General features: G+C 44.1%; 1 protein-coding gene across 3 annotated transcripts in view; it reads left to right on the plus strand.

Moving 5' to 3' along the window:
• pdxdc1 (pyridoxal-dependent decarboxylase domain containing 1) overlaps positions 1-19,738 on the plus strand; it is a 68,959-nt gene that overhangs the window by 36,610 nt on the left and 12,611 nt on the right. For all 3 annotated transcript variants that reach the window (XR_009770710.1, XM_061711876.1, XM_061711875.1), the window contains 7 exons: positions 2,964-3,014; positions 6,200-6,260; positions 7,024-7,094; positions 8,464-8,569; positions 8,679-8,853; positions 15,502-15,620; positions 15,706-15,827. Coding sequence is in view for 2 of the 3 variants with exons in the window: in XM_061711876.1 (XP_061567860.1) it covers positions 2,964-3,014; positions 6,200-6,260; positions 7,024-7,094; positions 8,464-8,569; positions 8,679-8,853; positions 15,502-15,620; positions 15,706-15,827 (705 nt within the window). In the remaining variant the exon portion in view is untranslated. The remainder of the gene's footprint in view (positions 1-2,963; positions 3,015-6,199; positions 6,261-7,023; positions 7,095-8,463; positions 8,570-8,678; positions 8,854-15,501; positions 15,621-15,705; positions 15,828-19,738) is intronic.

Below are 19,738 nucleotides of genomic sequence, written 5' to 3' on the forward strand. Positions count from 1 at the left end.
TACAGCCCCAAACCAAAGCAGCAAGAGGGGACGAATGGGCGGTAGGGCATGCCCATATCAAAATTTCCAGAAATTTTCTAGTTATTATTATTTTTCTGACAAAAGGAAGGCCTTTTTGCCCCCCTAAACATGCCCAAAAAGTCACCAAATTTTGCATGCAAGTCAGGCCTGGCGAAAAATTTGATATTTAATGGTTTGCATTAATGGGCCAACAAGGTGGCTCAACAGCGCCCCCTTGAAAACTTTGTGCCTCAAGCCCCACGATACGATTTGACGTACATGCACGAAATTCGGTAGACACATGTATCATGGCACAACTTAAAGAAAAGTCTCTTGGCGTCATGCCCGAAACCGAACAGGATGTCGGCCATTTTGAACTAGTCGTGTCATTTTGGCGAAATTTATGCCATTCCTTCGGCAGTTAATACGGCCCGAACCGTAACGTTCCCCCAAGTGTGTTATACATCAAAATGTGCGTCTCCATCCTCCGACACCACGCATTATTTTTCTCTTTCAAAAGCGTTACCGTGGCGACGCTAGACGCCGAAAAGCCCGCCCACCCTTCATCTGATTGGTTCTGACAGAAAAAACTTTGCGCCTCAAGCCCCATAATACGGTTTGACGTACATGAACAAAAATCGGTACACTTCTTTATCATGTCTTTACTTAAAGAAAAGTCTGTTGGCGCCATGGCCGAAACCAAACAGGAAGTCGGCCATTTTGAACATTCTTAATTAATCGCGTAATTTTGGAGCAATATATGCCATTCCTTCGAGAATTAATACGGCCAGAACCGTATTGTGAACCCAGATGTGTTATACATCAAAATGTGCGTCTCCATCCTGCGACTACGCGCATTACTTTTCTCTTTCAAAAGTGTTACCGTGGCGACGCTAGACGCCAAAAAGCACGCTCCCCTTCATTTGATTGGTCCATATTTGATAGTTCCCCAAAAGTCACCAAATTTTGCATGCAAAGCAGGCCTGGCGATAAATTTGATATTTTATGGTTTGCATTAATGGGCGTGGCAAAATGGCTCAACAGCGCCCCCCGGAAAACTTTGTGCCTCAAGCCCCACAATACGGTTTGACGTACATGCACGAAAATCGCTACACACCTGTATCATGACACAACTTAAAGAAAAGTCTCTTGGAGCCATGGCCGAAACCGAACAGGAAGTCGGCCATTTTGAAATCTGATTGGTCCATATTTGATAGTTCTCCAAAAGTCACCAAATTTTGCATGCAAGACAGACTTGGCGATAAATTTGATATTTCATGGTTTGCATTAATGGGCGTGGCCTAACGGCTCAACAGCGCCCCCTAGAATACTTTTTTCTGCCATAACTTTTTAATGGTTTGACATAGGAAGTTGTGGGTGGTGTCATGGGACTCTGTAATGAGTCCTTGACCTTCATTGGCCTGAATTAGCCCCGCCCCTTCTTCTGATTGGTTGTCCCTTTTTTCTGCTATAACTTTTTAATGGTTTGACATAGGAAGTCGTGGGTGGTGTCATTTCTGATATGCTTATGGGGGGCGGAGGCCGTGAGTGCGAGGGCCCGTTCATCGCTGCTTGCAGCTTTAATTATCATTATTTTTCTGACGAAAGGAGGGCCTTTTTGCCCCCCTAAACGTGCCCAAAAAGTCACCAAATTTTGCACGCAAGCCAGGCCTGGTGAAAAATTTGATATTTAATGGTTTGCATTAATGGGCGTGACAAAATGGCTCAACAGCGCCCCCCGGAAAACTTTGTGCCTCAAGCCCCACGATACGGTTTGACGTACATGCACGAAAATCATTACACACCTGTATCATGTCGCAACTTAAATAAAAGTCTCTTGGCGCCATGGCCGAAACCGAACCGGAAGTCGGCCATTTTGAATTAATTGTGTCATTTTGGCGCAATTTATGCCATTCCTTCGGCAATTAATACCGCCCGAACCGTAATGTGCACCCAGGTGTGTTATACATCAAAATGTGCGTCTCCATCCTGCGACTACACGCATTACTTTTCTCTTTCAAAAGTGTTACTGTGGCGACACTAGACGCCAAAAAGCGCGCCCCCCCTTCATCTGATTGGTCCATATTTGATAGTTGCCATAAAGGCACCAAATTTGGCATGCAAGCCAGACCTGGTGAAAAATGTGATATTTAATGGTTTGCATTAATGGGCGTGGCAAAATGGCTCAACAGCGCCCCCTAGAATACTTTTCTCTGCCATAACTTTTGAATTTTTTTACATAGAGAGTTGTGGGTGGTGTCATCGGACTCTGTATTGAGTCCTTTAGCTTCATTGGCCTGAATTAGCCGCGCCCCTTCTTCTGATTGCTTGTCCTTATTTTCTGCTATAACTTTTGAATGGTTTGACATAGAGAGTAGTGGGTGGCGTCATCGGACGCTGTATTGAGTCCTTGACCTTCATTGGCCTGAATTAGCCTCGCCCCTTCTTCTGATTGGTTGTCCCTTTTTTCTGCTATAACTTTTGAATGGTTTTACATAGGAATTCGTGGGTGGTGTCATTTCTGATATGCTTATGGGGGGCGGTGGCCGTGAGTGCGAGGGCCCGTTCATCGCTGCTTGCAGCTTTAATGTGACTTTAAAATCTGAACGGTCAGGTAGCATGTCATCTGTCTTTGATGTCACTTATGTGATCAATGTCATAGTGTGTGCTGGCGGGACTTGGGTCTAAACTGTTCCACGGTCTGATCCTCCAACAAGTCTCCGTACCAAACCAGCATCTTCATAACATACATACACCACGCATTCACATTTCTACATAACAACCACAAAAGAGAATTGGATCTTGACAAAATATCTGAATTAAGCATTAAGACGTGCAGTGTGAACATTAACATATTGATCCTTTTATTATATCCCCACGTTTTTAGAAGTTGTATTTGTTGATTAAGTATGGAGCTGTGAAATGTACTTTTCACATCTGACTTGTGTTTGTCTCCTTTGCAGAGTCAGCAGCTCCTGCTGAAGCTGAAATCTGTGGGGTCCGTCATGACTTTGGTACGGCACTATGTTCATTCCTATTGTTTTTTTTTTTAAAGAGTATTTTATTTTCAGCATTTTTCAAGGTATACATGAAAACACAAACACAGAACTTCAAACCCTTCTCCAACCCGTCCAACAAGTTGAGAGAAAGAAAGAGAGAAAAATAGGTAAAGGAATAAAAAAAAGGAGAGAAAACATAAATAATAACAAATAAATGAGGAAAAAACGGTTGAGAGGCAAGGTAGACGACAGTCAGGACTGACAGCAAAAACAAGCTTATAAATCTACAACCCGTCCATCATAGAGGCTGACATGTGTCCATATATGCCAAATAGGGTTGCCACATCCCTCTAAAAGTATCATAGTCTTTCCTGAGTGTATATGTAACTTTTCAAGTGGAACACAGCTATTAATTTCTGAAACCATCTTCCTATAGAAAGATGGGAGTCAGACTTCCATGTGATGACGATGCACTTCCTGGCAACACACAAGGCCAATGAGAGAAACTTCTTTTGAGCTTTTCTTAATCGTGCATAAATATTTGTAGTATCTCCGAATAAACAGGTTTGAGGATCTAATGGAAGATGCACTCCTTGACATTTTGTAATGATGTCAGAAAAATCATGCCAGAATGTGTTAGGTTTTGTGCATAACCAAGTGCAGTGCAGGAATGAGCTACTCTTCTATACCACATCTAAAACCCAAGCTGGATATCTCAGGGTTTTTATGCAATTTCAGGGGCGTAAGATAGGACTGATGGAGAAGGTTATAATAGGTCGCCTGTATCTGGAGTTAATAGTGGCAGCTAGACGTTCTTGACACAATTCAGACCAGAGCTATGTACCCATCGTCACACCCAAGCCCAACTCCCATTTCTGTCTTGATTTATGTAAACCTAGTTTTGGAGCATCCTCCATCAAGAGAGAGTACACTTTTGAGATAAGACGAGGTGCATTACCTCATGAAGTTCATTCCTATTGTTAATAAAATAATTTCTATCACAGTGAGCTTCTTGTAAGGTTGCTGGCATCTTGGATTAGCACAGAATGGGGGGATTTCATCCCTGATTATAAACTGTTTATAAACCCTTTAGAAGGGTGACCTTATTTAAGTGTTACCGATATCAACATCTTAGCCTTTGATAGTCAGAGATTGTCCCGGTACGGTGTCACCACTCCTGCCTATCTCAGTCCTTCTCTGTGGAACATGCCGGGTCTATGCTCATCCCTCGCAGCCCCTACGCCCCATTTCTCCCACTCCTCCTCCATTTTTCAAAAATGGCTTTCTCTTTCTCTAACTCCAGGCCATTTCCTTCACTAATATGAGCTCAGGGGTGTTGTGTGTGTATTTTATTATAATTTATGAACCCACTACTGAAAATTCTGTCTTTGCAAGAGGAAGTCAGTGATCTGTTGGGGTAGCTGCATCAGAGCCGCTCACTCTTGCTCTGTGGTGGTAGCTTCTCTGCAGCTGGTGCTGCACAGAAAGATGCTGTTGCAAACGGGACGGATAACACCAGTACTCGAGAAAAAAAATCAGGGGGGATGGTGGATTTTATCATATGGGGACAGATAATTTGTGCTGATTACAAATAATATAATATATTACAAATAATAGCAGTGACCAAAACACCTGCAGAAATACTGCAGGAATGACATAGCAGCAGTTAAATGCAGCCTTCTGTAAGCTTTAAATATCCACTGGGCTTACATCAAATACATCAAAACACAATAATAAAAAACTGTTTTCTGAACTTATCAATATGACTCTGTCCTTCACAGGATAAGTAACATGGATCACTGCAAAAACTCAAAATCTTAACAAGAATATTTGTCTTATTTCTAGTTAAAATGTCTAATTTTAGTTAAAAAAAATCTCATTACACTTAAAACAAGACTCGTCACTGGAAAAAACAACAATTTTCACCTGTTTCAAGTAGATTTTCACTTGCAATAAGTAGAAAAATCTGCCAGTGGAACAAGATTTTTTTGCTTGTAATAAGAAGATAAATCTTGTCCCACTGGCAGATTTTTCTACTTATTTCAAGTGAAAATGTACTTGAAACAGGTAAAAAAGGGTCAAATAAGTTATTTTTCTGGAGTTATTTTTCTGGTGATGACTCTAAATGTTGAAATAGCAGTAAAACCACATTCATTGATGAAACGACATAAGGGATGGAAAGGAGGGATGGCAGTTTTACAGGGGGGATGATTTGGACCGTTTTTATTTCAGGGGGGATGATTTGGACCGTTTTTATTTCGGGGGGCGGGGGTGCCATCCCCCCTCATCCCCCCTCAACTCCAGTACTGGATAACATTACACGTCCTCTCCAAAACGGTGATTCAAAAGTGAATGCTTTCAGTTATATAATTTGGGTTTGATCCAACTCAGACTAGTACGGGACACCATTGCTGTTCACAGCTGTGACCTTTTCCACTGACTCTTTACAGGGAATTCATTCTGCACTGACTTTCTGCCACGTTTTCCTTCAGGAATCACTCAAGTACCATCTAATTAAACTGAACTGAGTCTATGTTCTGTGCCTTACCTTGAATGCATTAGTGGTTTTGAGCGTGCTTGATTATAATGGAGATTGAGTTGCAATTAACAAAAAAGTCCCCAAGTGAGATTAAGAACTACTTGAATCTCTTTTGTAATATGGGTCATATCTTTTGATAACCAAGCTGTGTTTCTTAGACCTGATGGCACTATGCAGAACTGGTGGTGACACTCACTCTCCAGGAACAGGAGCCATCATGTCAGCCCCAGTCTTGCATGAATCTGATATCAAAGCTACCATGAATCAGACACGTGCATCCTTGAAAGAAGATTACCTAACAAAAAAAATGTTAGCTCCAAAAAAGAGAGGGGGTATGTGCTTCAGTTCAAGAACCTTTTAGGAAGCATCATCTTGCGCTTCTCCTCTCCTGGTCGACAGTGCATCACTTCATGGTCCGATGTCACACATCACAGAGCTAGAGGAGGCATCAAAACAAAAGCAATTGTGACTAAAGAAAGGCATTACAAAAGAAAATTTGGGCGTGCCTTAGCAAGAGATCAAAACGGTAAATCTCACCTAGTGTTGTAAGACCTTCATTTCGTTGCGTATAAGAAGATCCTCTGTACTCAAATGGGCTACAGTTCTTCTGTGCTGCTTTAAATCAGTCCTATATGTGCTCTGTGTCTTTGTGTATCAACAGGTGGAAGATGAACTGAATTGTTCCGTAGTGCTGTTTAAGTTTTCCCCAGACCTGAATGCAGGTAAAGCTCCAACACACTGCACGTTCCTCTACCAGCACTTTTTTTGGCTTTTTTTTTAAATTCTGTAAAATATACGCAGTGATGACATGCCATGGTTCCTTGCAGAAGGTTTTATTGTCTTCTGTGTGACAACTAAATTGATTTGGATTGATCTGCGTTTCTATTATAATCTGTACTTAACTCTACTGTACTATTCAATACTGTGCTGTGTATACAAATATAGCCTACTGTTCTATATACATATACTGTACTATTATACTAAAATAGGCAGCAATGATTCCAGGCTTGAGGTTTCTGTGTTTGTGGTCCAGAAGTTAATTATTTTGTTAATTAGTTAAATATGGTAAAAAAGATTATTTGTTTTTTAAAGTAGCAGAAACTTTCCAATGAAGTGACCATAATTTATTTTTGTAAACCACAGCTTATTATTATATGATACCTAAATACTAGCACTTTACACAATCATTTAAACATACATAAATTAATACTTTAGCTGAGCAGTTCTCAAACTTCTGACAAAAAGTACCACCATAGAAATGATCAGCCTGACCGAACACAACCAGAATTAAAGGAGGAGGTTTGGTGATTACACATTTCCCTGTGAGGCTGAGTCCTGTCATGAATTTACTTGCATGCTTAAATAACTTTAAATAGCGAGTATTTAGTGACAAGAAAAGCATTACATTGATTCTAAACAAGCTTTACTAAAACAGTCACATAAGTTGTTATTGTGGTACTGCTTCATCGTCGTATTTGTTCAAAGGGTCAAGTTGGGGTTCAGCGGATCTCTTAAGTGCCAAAGAGAAAGAAGTGATTGATACCTTCAACCGATGGGTAAGTGTATTTACCTTCACCAAAAATGTTGTGAAACCAGTGGTAAGTAGAAAAGGGTGACAAAAACAAAAAAAGCAGTGCAAGGATTTATAAATAGTTTAACCTTTTACTCAAATGAAAATGCTGGAAAAACATTGAATGTTGAATAAAAGCTTCTGTTGCATTCCTCTATAGTTGATTTCGTATTACTGCCTGGTCATTGAAATTTACTTTATTCTGTAATGTGTTAAAATTACACAAAAGCAGAGGTAATACCTGCTCACATTATATATCCAGAAGAATGAGTTTCTTTAGAAACCTTTACTGAAGGCAAACTTATGCACAAAAAACGTTTTCCAGTCGCTGACTTGCTGCTTGCTGCTAGCCGTGTGTCACTGACCTGCAAAAAACAGCTCTGAGATGTTTTACAGCAACGCACAGGACTATTTTCATTTGAAAAAGAGCTGTATGGATTAATTTTTTTCACCTACATGTTCTTGAAACACCGGAGTGCTTAGCTTAGTACAAAAATGTTTGAAATCTCGTGGCGTTTTTGCAGAAAATTAATTTAACACTACAATGATTGTGTTGTCCAATTTATTTCTGTCTTTTACAGCACAAACATCAATAAACATTTGTGTCCTGATTGGTCTTTATCTTTGCGATCAATGAGGGTAGAAGTGTGAGCCGTGGCAGTGGTAGACGTATGCTAGTGTAGGCTGCCGTCATTTTTCCAAACTTCTCTTGGTGCTTTTTCTGCCCTGCTGAAGGCTGTACAGGACTGTCTGATAAAATTAGAAGTTCTTTATTTTCTGTAATGCAATTAAAAAAAAACAGAAATGTCATACATTGTGGATTCATTACAAATCAACTGAAATATTGCAAGCCTTTTATTATTTTAATATTGCTGATTATGGCTTACAGTTAAGGATTAAGATTCCCAGAATATTCTAATTTTTTGAGATAGAATATTTGAGTTTTTTAAGATGTAAGCCATGATCAGCAATATTAAAATAATAAAAGGCTTGAAATATTTCAGTTGATTTGTAATGAATCCAGAATGTATGACATTTTTGTTTTTGTAATTGCATTACAGAAAATCACAATATTCTAATTTTCTGAGACAGTCCTGTACAGTGGTAGCGTAACTTGTGTATGTTTTGATGCAATCGTCTTCGCCAGGTCCCCTCTACTTATTTTATATGTATATGCATTTCAAGTAGTTTTGACGATATCTGGTTATTTGGCAACACAGTGCTGTATGTTAAATTTAAAGATTCAGAACTTTTTTTTATCTTTTTCTTTTTTTAATTTATTAATTTTGATCAGGCCTCTTGTACTTCCAGCGAACTCGCTCATACGATATCTTTCTTTCTAATTGTGTATTTAGTTGGGTGGACAGCTGTCTCAGCTGGTTCCCACCAGCGGAGTAGACGTGTTGGAGCTGGAGGACGAAGGCACGTGCGTTCGCTTCAGCCCCCTCTTGACAGCTTCAGGTAACACAAATGTACACATGGACATGGACACACACACTTGTCCTTATTAATATGATAAGTATTGTTACAGGAAGTTTGAATATTAGACTGACTTTACCTTTCCATTCAGTTCTGTGGACCCAGGAAGAGGATGTTGAGAAACTGGTGCAGAACCTTGTGGAGCTGGCGTCTGTTCTGAGCTCCACCATGGGGTTGAGACAGACCTTCAGAGAGGAGATTCACCGCCATTCCCCCTCACTGAGATACATAGAAGACCTCAGCCTGCCGGGTCTGGGAGCTGTCCGGTAGGAAACGTCACTTAATCACCATCTTCTACGCAAATAGAATAAAGCTCTTTTTAAAGTCTTAAGGAATCCTTTGGCTGAGAAAAGCAGAACATTTTTAACAACCAAGAAAAAAAAACTTACATTTTTGTTAGTTCCCATATTTGTTCATGTTCCTAGCTCCCACGGTTTTCCTGAGCAGCTTGTAGACGTGTGCCTGCTGCCGCCCGCCCAACGCTCAGCTGGTCAGGCTCAGTCTAGGGTTCACGTCTGGAAGCTATTGTTTGCAAACAGGAATGGGAAGTTGTTGCTTAGCATGCCTGTAATAACCCTTCATCATAAATGTAAGAAAAAGACCTCCAGTGTTTTGCAGTTTTATTTATTTATTTGTTTGTTTTTATATTCTTTTATTATTTTTCACAACTAAGCAGTAAATAGAATAGTATACTTTTATTGTCGTTATACATGGGTACAGTGAGATTAAAAAAACAACACAATGAAAACAATATAGAGCTCATGGGTGCAAGTAGACATACGGTGGAGGATCATCAAGCTATAAACTTAGATTCTTATTCCAAGCCAGTTCTATAAGTCCTGACTTTATCTTTTGAGATGTGGCGGCATCTAAATTCTAGAGTCATCTAGATCTGGAGTCAAAAGGCTGAATTCTGGTTCTGCTTTAAACCTACGCCGTAGGGTAGGCGGCTACGCGGGAGTCTCTCCGTAGCTACACCGTAGCCTGACCTGCACCTCCCAAAAAATGTAACTACGCGTCGGTGACGCAGACCCAACTCAGACTGAGAGGCTGTGATTGGTTCGCTTGGTAGCAACGCATTTCTGGTTCTGGTTCGTGAAGCAGTAGTGAACTTTCAGCGCTCTTCTTTGTGTGTGTGTGATTTTTATTTTTTTTGGGTTTTGGTTTTTTGCACAATAGTTGTCCTTATCTCTTTGATTCACTGTGACGGGAAAAGCCGGAAGCTAAACAAAGTATCAACTAGTGCTCTGGGGGGGTTTTGCACCGCGGAGAAATGGAGTGACGGAGAAGTTTGAAGGTTCACGACGGCATCACGGCAACGGCGTAGGCTCTGCGTTGGTTTAACGCAGAACCTTAAAGTTATTCTATGCAACTTCCTAGAGCTAGCAAGATTTGAAAGTGGCGCTTCCTCTAAGCCCCGCCCCCCCCGCCCCCACCCACGAGCGCTCTGTCCAAAGCCTCGCCCCCACAAACACGAACGCGCATACGATTATTAAACATTTTGGACAGCACATTTACAGCAAAACTACCCCATGTCTCATTCACCTGTAAGCGAGGCCGGTTTTAGGGGGGGCAGGGGGGGGCTGTGCCCACCCAAACGTGCCCACCCAAACGTGCCCACCGGCGTCTCCATCCCGGAGAGCGCCGGTGAACGGCACGGCAGCGCTGCGGTGCGCTGCAGGCTCTAAAGCCGCAGCTACGCCGTACCCTACGGCGTCTACGCCAACGGCAACACAGCCCGCACGGCACCGCAGCGCGCTGCCGTTCACCGGCGCTCTCCGCTCCCGTGAGACGCCTACATCCCCACGGACCACATACAGCTTCCGAGCCGGAGCTGCTGCGGCATTTTCACGGCTGCGGCTGTTCACGTGTCCCCGCGTGTCCCCCAGCCTCTGCAGCAGCAGCAGCAGCGGCAGCAGCAGCAGCCTCTGCAGCAGCAGCAGCGGACTAACGGCTCCCGCTCCCCGGTCACACACAGCGGGACCGAGCTGCTCTGGATATAACTACATAATAACTATATACTGGGGTCCGTGGCAGAAGGGAGGGAGGGAGGGGGTTACACTGGGACACTGTGAGCCCAGGAGGACCCGTGGGAAGTGAACACGTCGGGCTGCTGGAAGCGAGTGCGCGCATGGGACTGGGCGGGGGGACGTGGTTTAAAATCAAGGCATCTGATTGGTTCTTTCCCTTCCTGGACCTGGACCAATCCGTATCATTCGGACCGAATGGGGGGGGCTTAAAGGGGCCATTTTCAAAATTCTTGCTAGCTCTAGGAAGTTGCATAGAATAACTTTAAATCAGGCTAAAGAAAGGATCCCAAATCTGGTTTGTCCCTCAGGGCAGAGGAGAAGGCTTCAAATGGGATGACATTTGTCACAGTTTGCAGCCATTGAGATAAAATGGGAGCCTTATCAGAGATCCACATAACCAGAATGCCTTTTCGAGCACAGTGCATCAGAATGTAAAAGATCTCCGTTACTGAATTCAGCTGGAAGCTCCTCCTTTAATCCCAACAGGCAAGTCCTTGCACCAAGGTGTAAAGGGTGCTTAAAAATTTTATGAAACTGTGAAATAATTGTAGACCAAAATTGCTGAATGTGAGGACAACTCCATAGACGGTAAAAGTGTGAACCTACATAGGCTTGAATTTTGATACAAGCATCGGAAAAGTTTGGCTTCATTCTATGCTTGGCCTGAGGAGTGATATAGATTCTATGCAAAATCTTAAATTGTCTTTCCCATATTGAATCGGATGCAAGAACACTAGTGGCTAAACAAAGCATCCCAAGCATCTGGTTCTATTATACTAGCCAGGTCCAGTTGCCTCTTGGCTCTAGCTTTCTCAGAATCATCAGTTAAAGGAGCTTGAAGCAGGATTGAGGCAGGATTTATGAAAAATATTCGTATACGTTTTAAGTTTTCTAGTAATAATGTCAGATGAAGCGTTCCAAATCAAAAAGAATGAGCCCTCTAGCGCCGTGATTCCCAACCCCCGGTCCCCGGACCGGTACCGGTCCGTAGAGCCGTTACTACCGGGCCGTGGAATGGCTTGTGTTCCGATCATAATTAGGGCTGCAACGATTCGTTGACGTTGTCAACAAAAAGCGATAATCAAAATTGTCGGCAATTGTCACCAGACGTTTTTTTCCCAATGGAGTGAAGCATCTTACTTCACTGCACCTCATACAATCTCTGCCGAGAGCCGCGCTGCACGGCAGGGTCTCAGCGCAGCTTTTTCTTTTTTTTGCGTCTCAGCGCAGCTGCGGGTAAAAAAACTTGGCACTGGCGGTTCTAGGAATTTTCTGAAACAGGGCCATTATGGGGCCAAATGTAACCTTCAGGGGCCAACAGTATTAAGCCCCTTTCAGGAGGGCGCAAAGCGGCGACCGCCGCCGGCTTTCCCATTCATCGTGTATGTGCTACCGCAGCGCAAGAGTCTGCTGGCGAGCTTGGCGGCGCGCGAGAGTCCACCTGCCACGGGCGTTTCACCTGCCTGCGTCTGAATTGAACATTTTTTAATTTCATCGCGCTGTGAGGGCATCTCGGTGCGACCAATAGGAGAGAAGGTGGTTGTCATCCTGCTGAGGACCCACTCCCCAACAGGCTGTCAAACTGCTCCCTGTTCAATCTGAAGTAGACCTGGTCATCATGGAGCTGTAGCTCCAACGAGCCTGGATTCCCCCAAATCCTGTCTTCATGAGGATTTCATGGAGGGTCCATGAAATCCTCATGAGAAGACAGGATTTGGGGGAATCCTTGCTGCTGCTGCTCGTCTCCTCCTCAGAAGAACTAAAGCCAGGGCTTTTTTTTGAAGCAGGGACAGATACATTTTGCTGTAGCTATACTGTATGTCCAAACCAGTGGAAAAAGGGCGCCAGATCGGAAAAACTTTTTTCGGTCGCCTAGCAACAAACAGTACTGGAGTTGAGGGGGGATGAGGGGGGGTGGCATCCCCCCCTGAAATAAAAACGGTCCAAATCATCCCCCCTGAAATAAAAAGGGTCCAAATCATCCCCCCTGTAAAACTGCCATCCCCCCTTTCCATCCCTTATGTCATTTCATCAATGAATGTGGTTTTACTGCTATTTCAACATTTAGAGTCATCACCAGAAAAATAACACCAGAAAAATAACTTATTTGACAATTTTCACCTGTTTCAAGGAAATTTTCACTTGAAATAAGTAGAAAAATCTGACACTGGGACAAGATTTATCTTATCATTACAAGCAAAAAAATCTTGTTCCACTGGCAGATTTTCCTACTTATTTCAAGTGAAAATCTACTTGAAACAGGTGAAAATTGTTGTTTTTTATTTACTTTTTGTATGAACAGCAGCAAAGTTGAATAAAATATTTATTTTTCATTGAAGTAGCCATCTTTCTCGTGTTTATTATCATCATTAAAGCAACCTCATACTAAATTTAAGAAAACAATTTTTGCATTTTTTTGTCATATAGGCCTAATTAGGTTAGGTTCAGTCAGCTGCAGAGATGAGCGGACCTCAGCAAACCTCCATGAGCCGTTTCTTTACTGGTTGTTCGAGTAAAAGAAATAGTGATGAACAAGTGGAAAATCCTACCAAAAAGAAAAGCAAAAGCTTTAATCGCAAGTACGACATTATGTATATAAAATACGGATTTGTTGCAACGGGCGATTTGGAGACGCCAAACACACTATGTATTTTATGTGGAGAAACGCTCGCCAACGAAGCAATGAAGCCATCCAAGCTTCAAAGACACTTAAATACGAAACATCCTTCTCTCAAAGACAAACCAGTGGATTTTTTCGAAAGGAAAAAACGTGAGTTAGATTTGCAGAAACAAGTTTTAAAGGCCACAACATCAGCTAACGTCGCTGATGATAGCCTGCATTTTAAAATACATTGTTTTTTTCTGAAATGTTTATTAAAATTGACATAAATTGTCAACCGGTCCCTGAGCTTTTTGTTTATACTTCTGCTGGTCCTTGGCACAAAAAAGGTTGGGAACCCCTGCTCTAGCGTATCTCTCTGTTGCCTTGAACAGGCTGTGTGCTGCAAAATGTGCTGCAATTGTGGGGCCGAATTTCCCGCGCTGTCCTGCGGATGTGACGTCACATGACGCTGCATGCGCGTTCTCCCCGTTCTCCCGTGCCGGCTTTGCTGTTGGCTGCAGTACCCCCGACGGCCGTCGTGGTGAAGGGTGGCGCTAGAGAGTCTCATTTCTTAAAAGGAGCCTCATGCTCCTTTAAGAGGCTACAGGGTAAATGCTCGTTTGGTTATGAATTTCAGCTGTTTATTCTCCACTAACATTGACTCTAAAGGCCGAAATATGGTTCTGCGTCAAAACTGCGCCGTGCCTACGGCGTGTTGTTTTTCGTCCACGCAGACCACACGCCGTCACCTGCGCCGTCACTGACGTGCACCTCCCAAAAATTGTAACTACGTGTCGAGCGACGCAGACCACACGCAGACGGAGAGGGCTGTGATTGGTTCGCTTGGAAGCAACGCATTTCCGGTTTCCGGTTTGAAGCAGTCGTGAACTTTCAGGGCTCTTTTCTTTGTTTATGTGTGATTTTTTTTTTTTTTTTTGTTTGTTTTTTTGCCCAATAGTTGTCCTTATCTCTTTGATTCACTGTGACTGGAAAAAGTCGGATAAACCATTCAAAAAAAGATCGCTAACTAGCGGTCGCGGGGGGTACTGCACCGCGACCAAATGGAGAGACAGAGAAGTCCGAAGGGTTCAATACGGCGTCACGGCTGCGGCGTGTGCTCTGCGTTGGTTTGACGCAGAACCTTAATTAAGCCTTAACGGAGAGAGACAAAAACCACCAGAGAACTCCTGAAATTATGAACTTTCAAAAATTTAAGAAAATTGTTGTGAGTGATCCCAAAATTATTTTTTATTTGCTGGAATGTGATGAGTGTACAGCCCTAAACCAAGTCTCCAACTACCTTGATACCTTTACTATACCAGTCTGCTAGACCAGCCCGTTGCACCGGTGGAAAATCTGGGTTTTTTGATGAAGAGTCAACAATGAACACTTATCAGAGTGTCCTTCTAATTTCCTGATACGTCGCCAAAGAAACGGCATATTTCTTTTAAATCAAATGAAATTGTCTTTTAGAAGTATTGAAACTTTACCAGAGAAAATATACAATACATTTCTCAATTTCTCTAAGCCATGTGGAAAGCAGAGATTGCTTCTGGTGCATCGTTTTCATTTCAAAACAGGTGGGGATTGGACTTTTGGGGTGGTGACTCCAAGACTCTGGAACCCTTCCCCACCATCACTTCGGTTTATAGTTTTGTGAATGTTTTCAAAGAACAGCTGAGTGCAGACGGCCATGCCTCCTGAATCTGTAATGTGAGAAAAGTGGGATAGGCTCAGTTAAATAAGAAAGTGTACTCTCCTGCTGAGAGAGGAAACAAATGTGTGGCATATGCAACAGTCAGTGCGGTTACATGCACATCTAAATCAAGCTATTGGCAACACTATCCTATAAGGATTAAACTGGAGTATACATGTGTGAGAAGACAATCGATCATTTAGGGAGGTGCGTTCGACTCTGCCACGTTAGGTGGCGCCACACGCACTTTTGCGTTGGCTTTTGCGTTGGCATTCTTCCAGTTCTTTGTAGTTCGTTATCTTCTTCTCCTACTGTGTTGATATTCTGGCTTTCATGGTTTCGTCACTTCCGGAAGGCGGAGTGCCGGGGCGGTCACTAGCTCGGTTGCGTATAAATGCTGGAATAACTCGAAATAGGACTACAGCCCGGCTAAGGTGCATACATGACTTTTAAAAATTCGATATTGGTCGGATTAAGGCAACAATTGGACTTTGTTTTAGTGTATGTAAACGCACTGACTGTAACCCTTACCTGATGTCTTCAGTAGGATGGGATTTTAAACTGTGATGGATGTGCTGTTGTCCAGGTACGAACTGCAGGCTGGAGAACTGGATGAGAGTAGAAGAAAACAGGAGCTGGAGAAAATTAACAGTGAGCTGCTTAAAAAACTACAAGACCTTGACACTGGCATCATTTTCTCTCCAGGTTAGTCTTTTCTCACAGCTAAGATTTCCTTTTTAACTTTTAGGTTTTTTTTCTTATATGCTGTCTCTTTTTCTTCTCATCTCAGGCCCAGAGCTTGTGGCAGAAGGCAACTGCATCTTCGTGGGCATGGTGACTGAGGACATTGACATCCCAGAGCTAGTGCAGACAATCGCTGCCCTGGGGAAGGATATCGAGGAAAGTGGAAGGGTAACTGTTCTTATTACAGCTCACTTGGGCCTGCGAGAGGGAAGAGTGACGTCCCAATCTGATAATGTGATCAGGAATCGGGACCAATCAAGTGATTTTTTTATATTTTTTTTTAAAGCAACATCGCGACACATTTAGCAACTGTTTCCGCGGCCACAGCGGCAACTATGCAGCAGCTGCAGCAGCAGTCACAGCAGCAGTCGCTGCAGCAGCAGTCACAGCAGCAGTCACAGCAGCAGTCGCTGCAGCAGCAGTCACAGCAGCAGTCGCTGCAGCAGCAGTCACAGCAGCAGTCACAGCAGCAGTCGCTGCAGCAGCCACAGCAGCAGTCACAGCAGCAGTCACAGCAGCAGTCGCTGCAGCAGCAGTCACAGCAGCAGTCACAGCAGCAGTCGCTGCAGCAGCCACTGCAGCAGCCACAGCAGCAGTCACAGCAGCAGTCGCTGCAGCAGCAGTCACAGCAGCAGTCGCTGCAGCAGCAGTCACAGCAGCAGTCTCTGCAGCAGTCACAGCAGCAGTGGCTGCAGCAGCAGTCATAGCAGCAGTCACAGCAGCAGTCGCTGCAGCAGCAGTCACAGCAGCAGTTGCTGCTGCAGCCGCTGCAGCAGCAGTCACAGCAGCAGTTGCTGCTGCAGCCGCTGCAGCAGCAGTCACAGCAGCAGTCGCTGCAGCAGCCACTGCAGCAGCCACAGCAGCAGTCACAGCAGCAGTCGCTGCAGCAGTCATAGCAGCAGTCACAGCAGCAGCCGCTGCAGCAGCAGTCGCTGCAGCAGCAGCAATCACAGCAGCAGTCATAGCAGCAGCAGTCACAGCAGCAGCAGCTGCAGCAGCAGTCACAGCAGCAGTCACAGCAGCAGTTGCTGCTGCAGCCGCTGCAGCAGCAGTCACAGCAGCAGTCTCTGCAGCAGTCACAGCAGCAGTCGCTGCAGCAGCAGTCATAGCAGCAGTCACAGCAGCAGCCGCTGCAGCAGCAGTCGCTGCAGCAGCAGCAATCACAGCAGCAGTCATAGCAGCAGCAGTCACAGCAGCAGCAGCTGCAGCAGCAGTCACAGCAGCAGTCACAGCAGCAGCAGCTGCAGCAGCAGTCACAGCAGCAGCAGCTGCAGCAGCAGTCACAGCAGCAGCAGCAATCACAGCAGCAGTCATAGCAGCAGCAGTCACAGCAGCAGCTGCTGCAGCAGCAGTCACAGCGGCAACTCTGCAGTCTCTCTGAGCAGACTGGCCTAGTCCCACTGAAGAATAATAATAATAATAATTTGATGGTGCTGCGCTGGCCTGTAGTCAGGACAAAGAGAGAGGGTTGGAATTACGACATTGAAGGGGGAAAAAATTGACAAAGAAGAGTTCATTCGTAGTTCTAAACATATTTAGGGTGTTTTTTTTACTCCCCCTTTTTATTAAAATCTCTACTATGACTTTATTGTTCTCTCCTATAGCATCCATGACAATTATATACAAACTCTAAAGCCAGTAGCTCCGTTCCTTATTGAGGAGCGGGCAACAATGGATGACGTTAGGGGCGGGTCATCCAATGATCGGAAGGTCGGCGGTTCGAATCCCGCTCCATCCCAGTTGCTGTCGTAGTGTCCTTGGGCAAGACACCTTACCCACCTTGCCCCGTGTGAATGTGTATGAATGTTGGTGGTGGTCGGAGGGGCCGTTTGGCGCGGAATGGCAGCCACGCTTCCATCAGTCTGCCCCAGGGCAGCTGTGGCTACAAAACGTAGCTTACCACCACCAGTGAGGATGTGTATGAATGAATAATGATCTAAGTGTAGCACTTTGAGATTCATTGAATGGAAAGTGCATTACAAGTTAAATTCATTATTATTATTATTATTATTATTATTATTAGGGCCCGAGCACCTTCAGTGCGAAGGCCCTATTGTATCTGTAGGAATTATTTGTCAGTGCGAAGGCCCTATTGTATCTGTAGGAATTATTTGTATTTTTTTTATTATTATTCTTATTATTTTTCTGACGAAAGGAGGGCCTTTTTGCCCCCCTAAACGTGCCCAAAAAGTCACCAAATTTTGCACCCAAGCCAGGCCTGGCGAAAAATTTGATATTTAATGGTTTGCATTAATGGGCGTGGCAAAATGGCTCAACAGCGCCCCCTTGAAAACTTTGTGCCTCAAGCCCCACGATACGGTTTGACGTACATGCTCGAAAATCGGTACACGCCTGTATCATGACGTAACTTAAAGAAAAGTCTCTTGGCATCATGCCCGAAACCGAACAGGATGTCGGCCATTTTGAATTAGTCGTGTCATTTTGGCGAAATTTATGCCATTCCTTCGGCAGTTAATACGGCCCGAACCATAACGAGCACCCAGGTGTGTTATACATCAAAATGTGCGTCTCCATCCTCCGACACCACGCATTACTTTTCTCTCTCAAAAGCGTTACCGTGGCGACGCTAGACGCCAAAAAGCGCGCCCACCCTTCATCTGATTGGTTCAGACAGAAAAAACTTTGCCCCTCAAGCCCCATAATACGGTTTGACGTACATGAACGAAAGTCGGTACACACCTGTATCATGTTGCAACTTACAGAAAAGTCTCTTGGCACCATGGTCGAAACCGAACAGGAAGTCGGCCATTTTGAACATTCTGAATGAATCACGTAATTTTGGAGCAATATATGCCATTCCTTCGAGAATTAATACGGCCCGAACCGTATCATGAACCCAGATGTGTTATACATCAAAATGTGCGTCTCTATCCTGTGACTACGCGCATTACTTTTCTCTTTCAAAAGTGTTACCGTGGCGACGCTAGACGCCAACAAGCGTGCCCCCCCTTCATCTGATTGGTCCATATTTGATAGTTCCCCAAAAGGCACCAAATTTGGCATGCAAGCAGGGCCTGGCGATAAATTTGATATTTAATGGTTTGCATTAATGGGCGTGGCAAAATGGCTCAACAGCGCCCCCCGGAAAACTTTGTGCCTCAAGCCCCACGATACGGTTTGACGTACATGCACGAAAATCGGTACACACCTGTATCATGGGACAACTTAAAGAAAAGTCTCTTGCCGTCATGCCCGAAACCGAACAGGAAGTCGGCCATTTTGAATTAATCGTGTCACTTTGGCGCAATTTATGCCATTCCTTCGGCAGTTAATTCAGCCCGAACCGTAACGTGCACCCAGGTGTGTTATACATCAAAATGTGCGTCTCCCTCCTGCGACCACACGCATTACTTTTCTCTTTCAAAAGTGCTACCGTGGTGACGATAGACGCCAACAAGCGCACCCCCCCTTCATCTGATTGGTCCATATTTGATAGTTCCCCAAAAGGCACCAAATTTTGCATGCAAGCCAGGCCTGGCGATAAATTTGATATTTCATGGTTTGCATTAATGGGCGTGGCAAAATGGCTCAACAGCGCCCCCTAGAAAACTTTGTGCCTCAAGCCCCACAATACGGTTTGACGTACATGCACGAAAATCGCTACACACCTGTATCATGGCACAACTTAAAGAAAAGTCTCTTGGAGCCATGGCCGAAACCGAACAGGATGTCGGCCATTTTGAATAAATTGTGTCATTTTGGCGAAATTTATGCCATTCCTTCGGCAGTTAATTCAGCCCGAACCGTAACGTGCACCCAGGTGTGTTATACATCAAAATGTGCGTCTTCATCCTGCGACTACACGCATTACTTTTCTCTTTCAAAAGTGTTACCGTGGCGACGCTAGACGCCAAAAGGCGCGCCCCCCCCTTCATGTGATTGGTCCATATTTGATAGTTCTCCAAAAGTCACAAAATTTTGCATGCAAGCCAGACTTGGCGATAAATTTGATATTTCATGGTTTGCATTAATGGGCGTGGCCTAACGGCTCAACAGCGCCCCCTAGAATACTTTTATCTGCCATAACTTTTGAATGGTTTGACATAGGAAGTTGTGGG

The sequence above is a fragment of the Cololabis saira genome, chromosome 21 (genome assembly GCF_033807715.1).
Source record: "Cololabis saira isolate AMF1-May2022 chromosome 21, fColSai1.1, whole genome shotgun sequence".
NCBI classification, from domain to species: domain Eukaryota; kingdom Metazoa; phylum Chordata; class Actinopteri; order Beloniformes; family Belonidae; genus Cololabis; species Cololabis saira.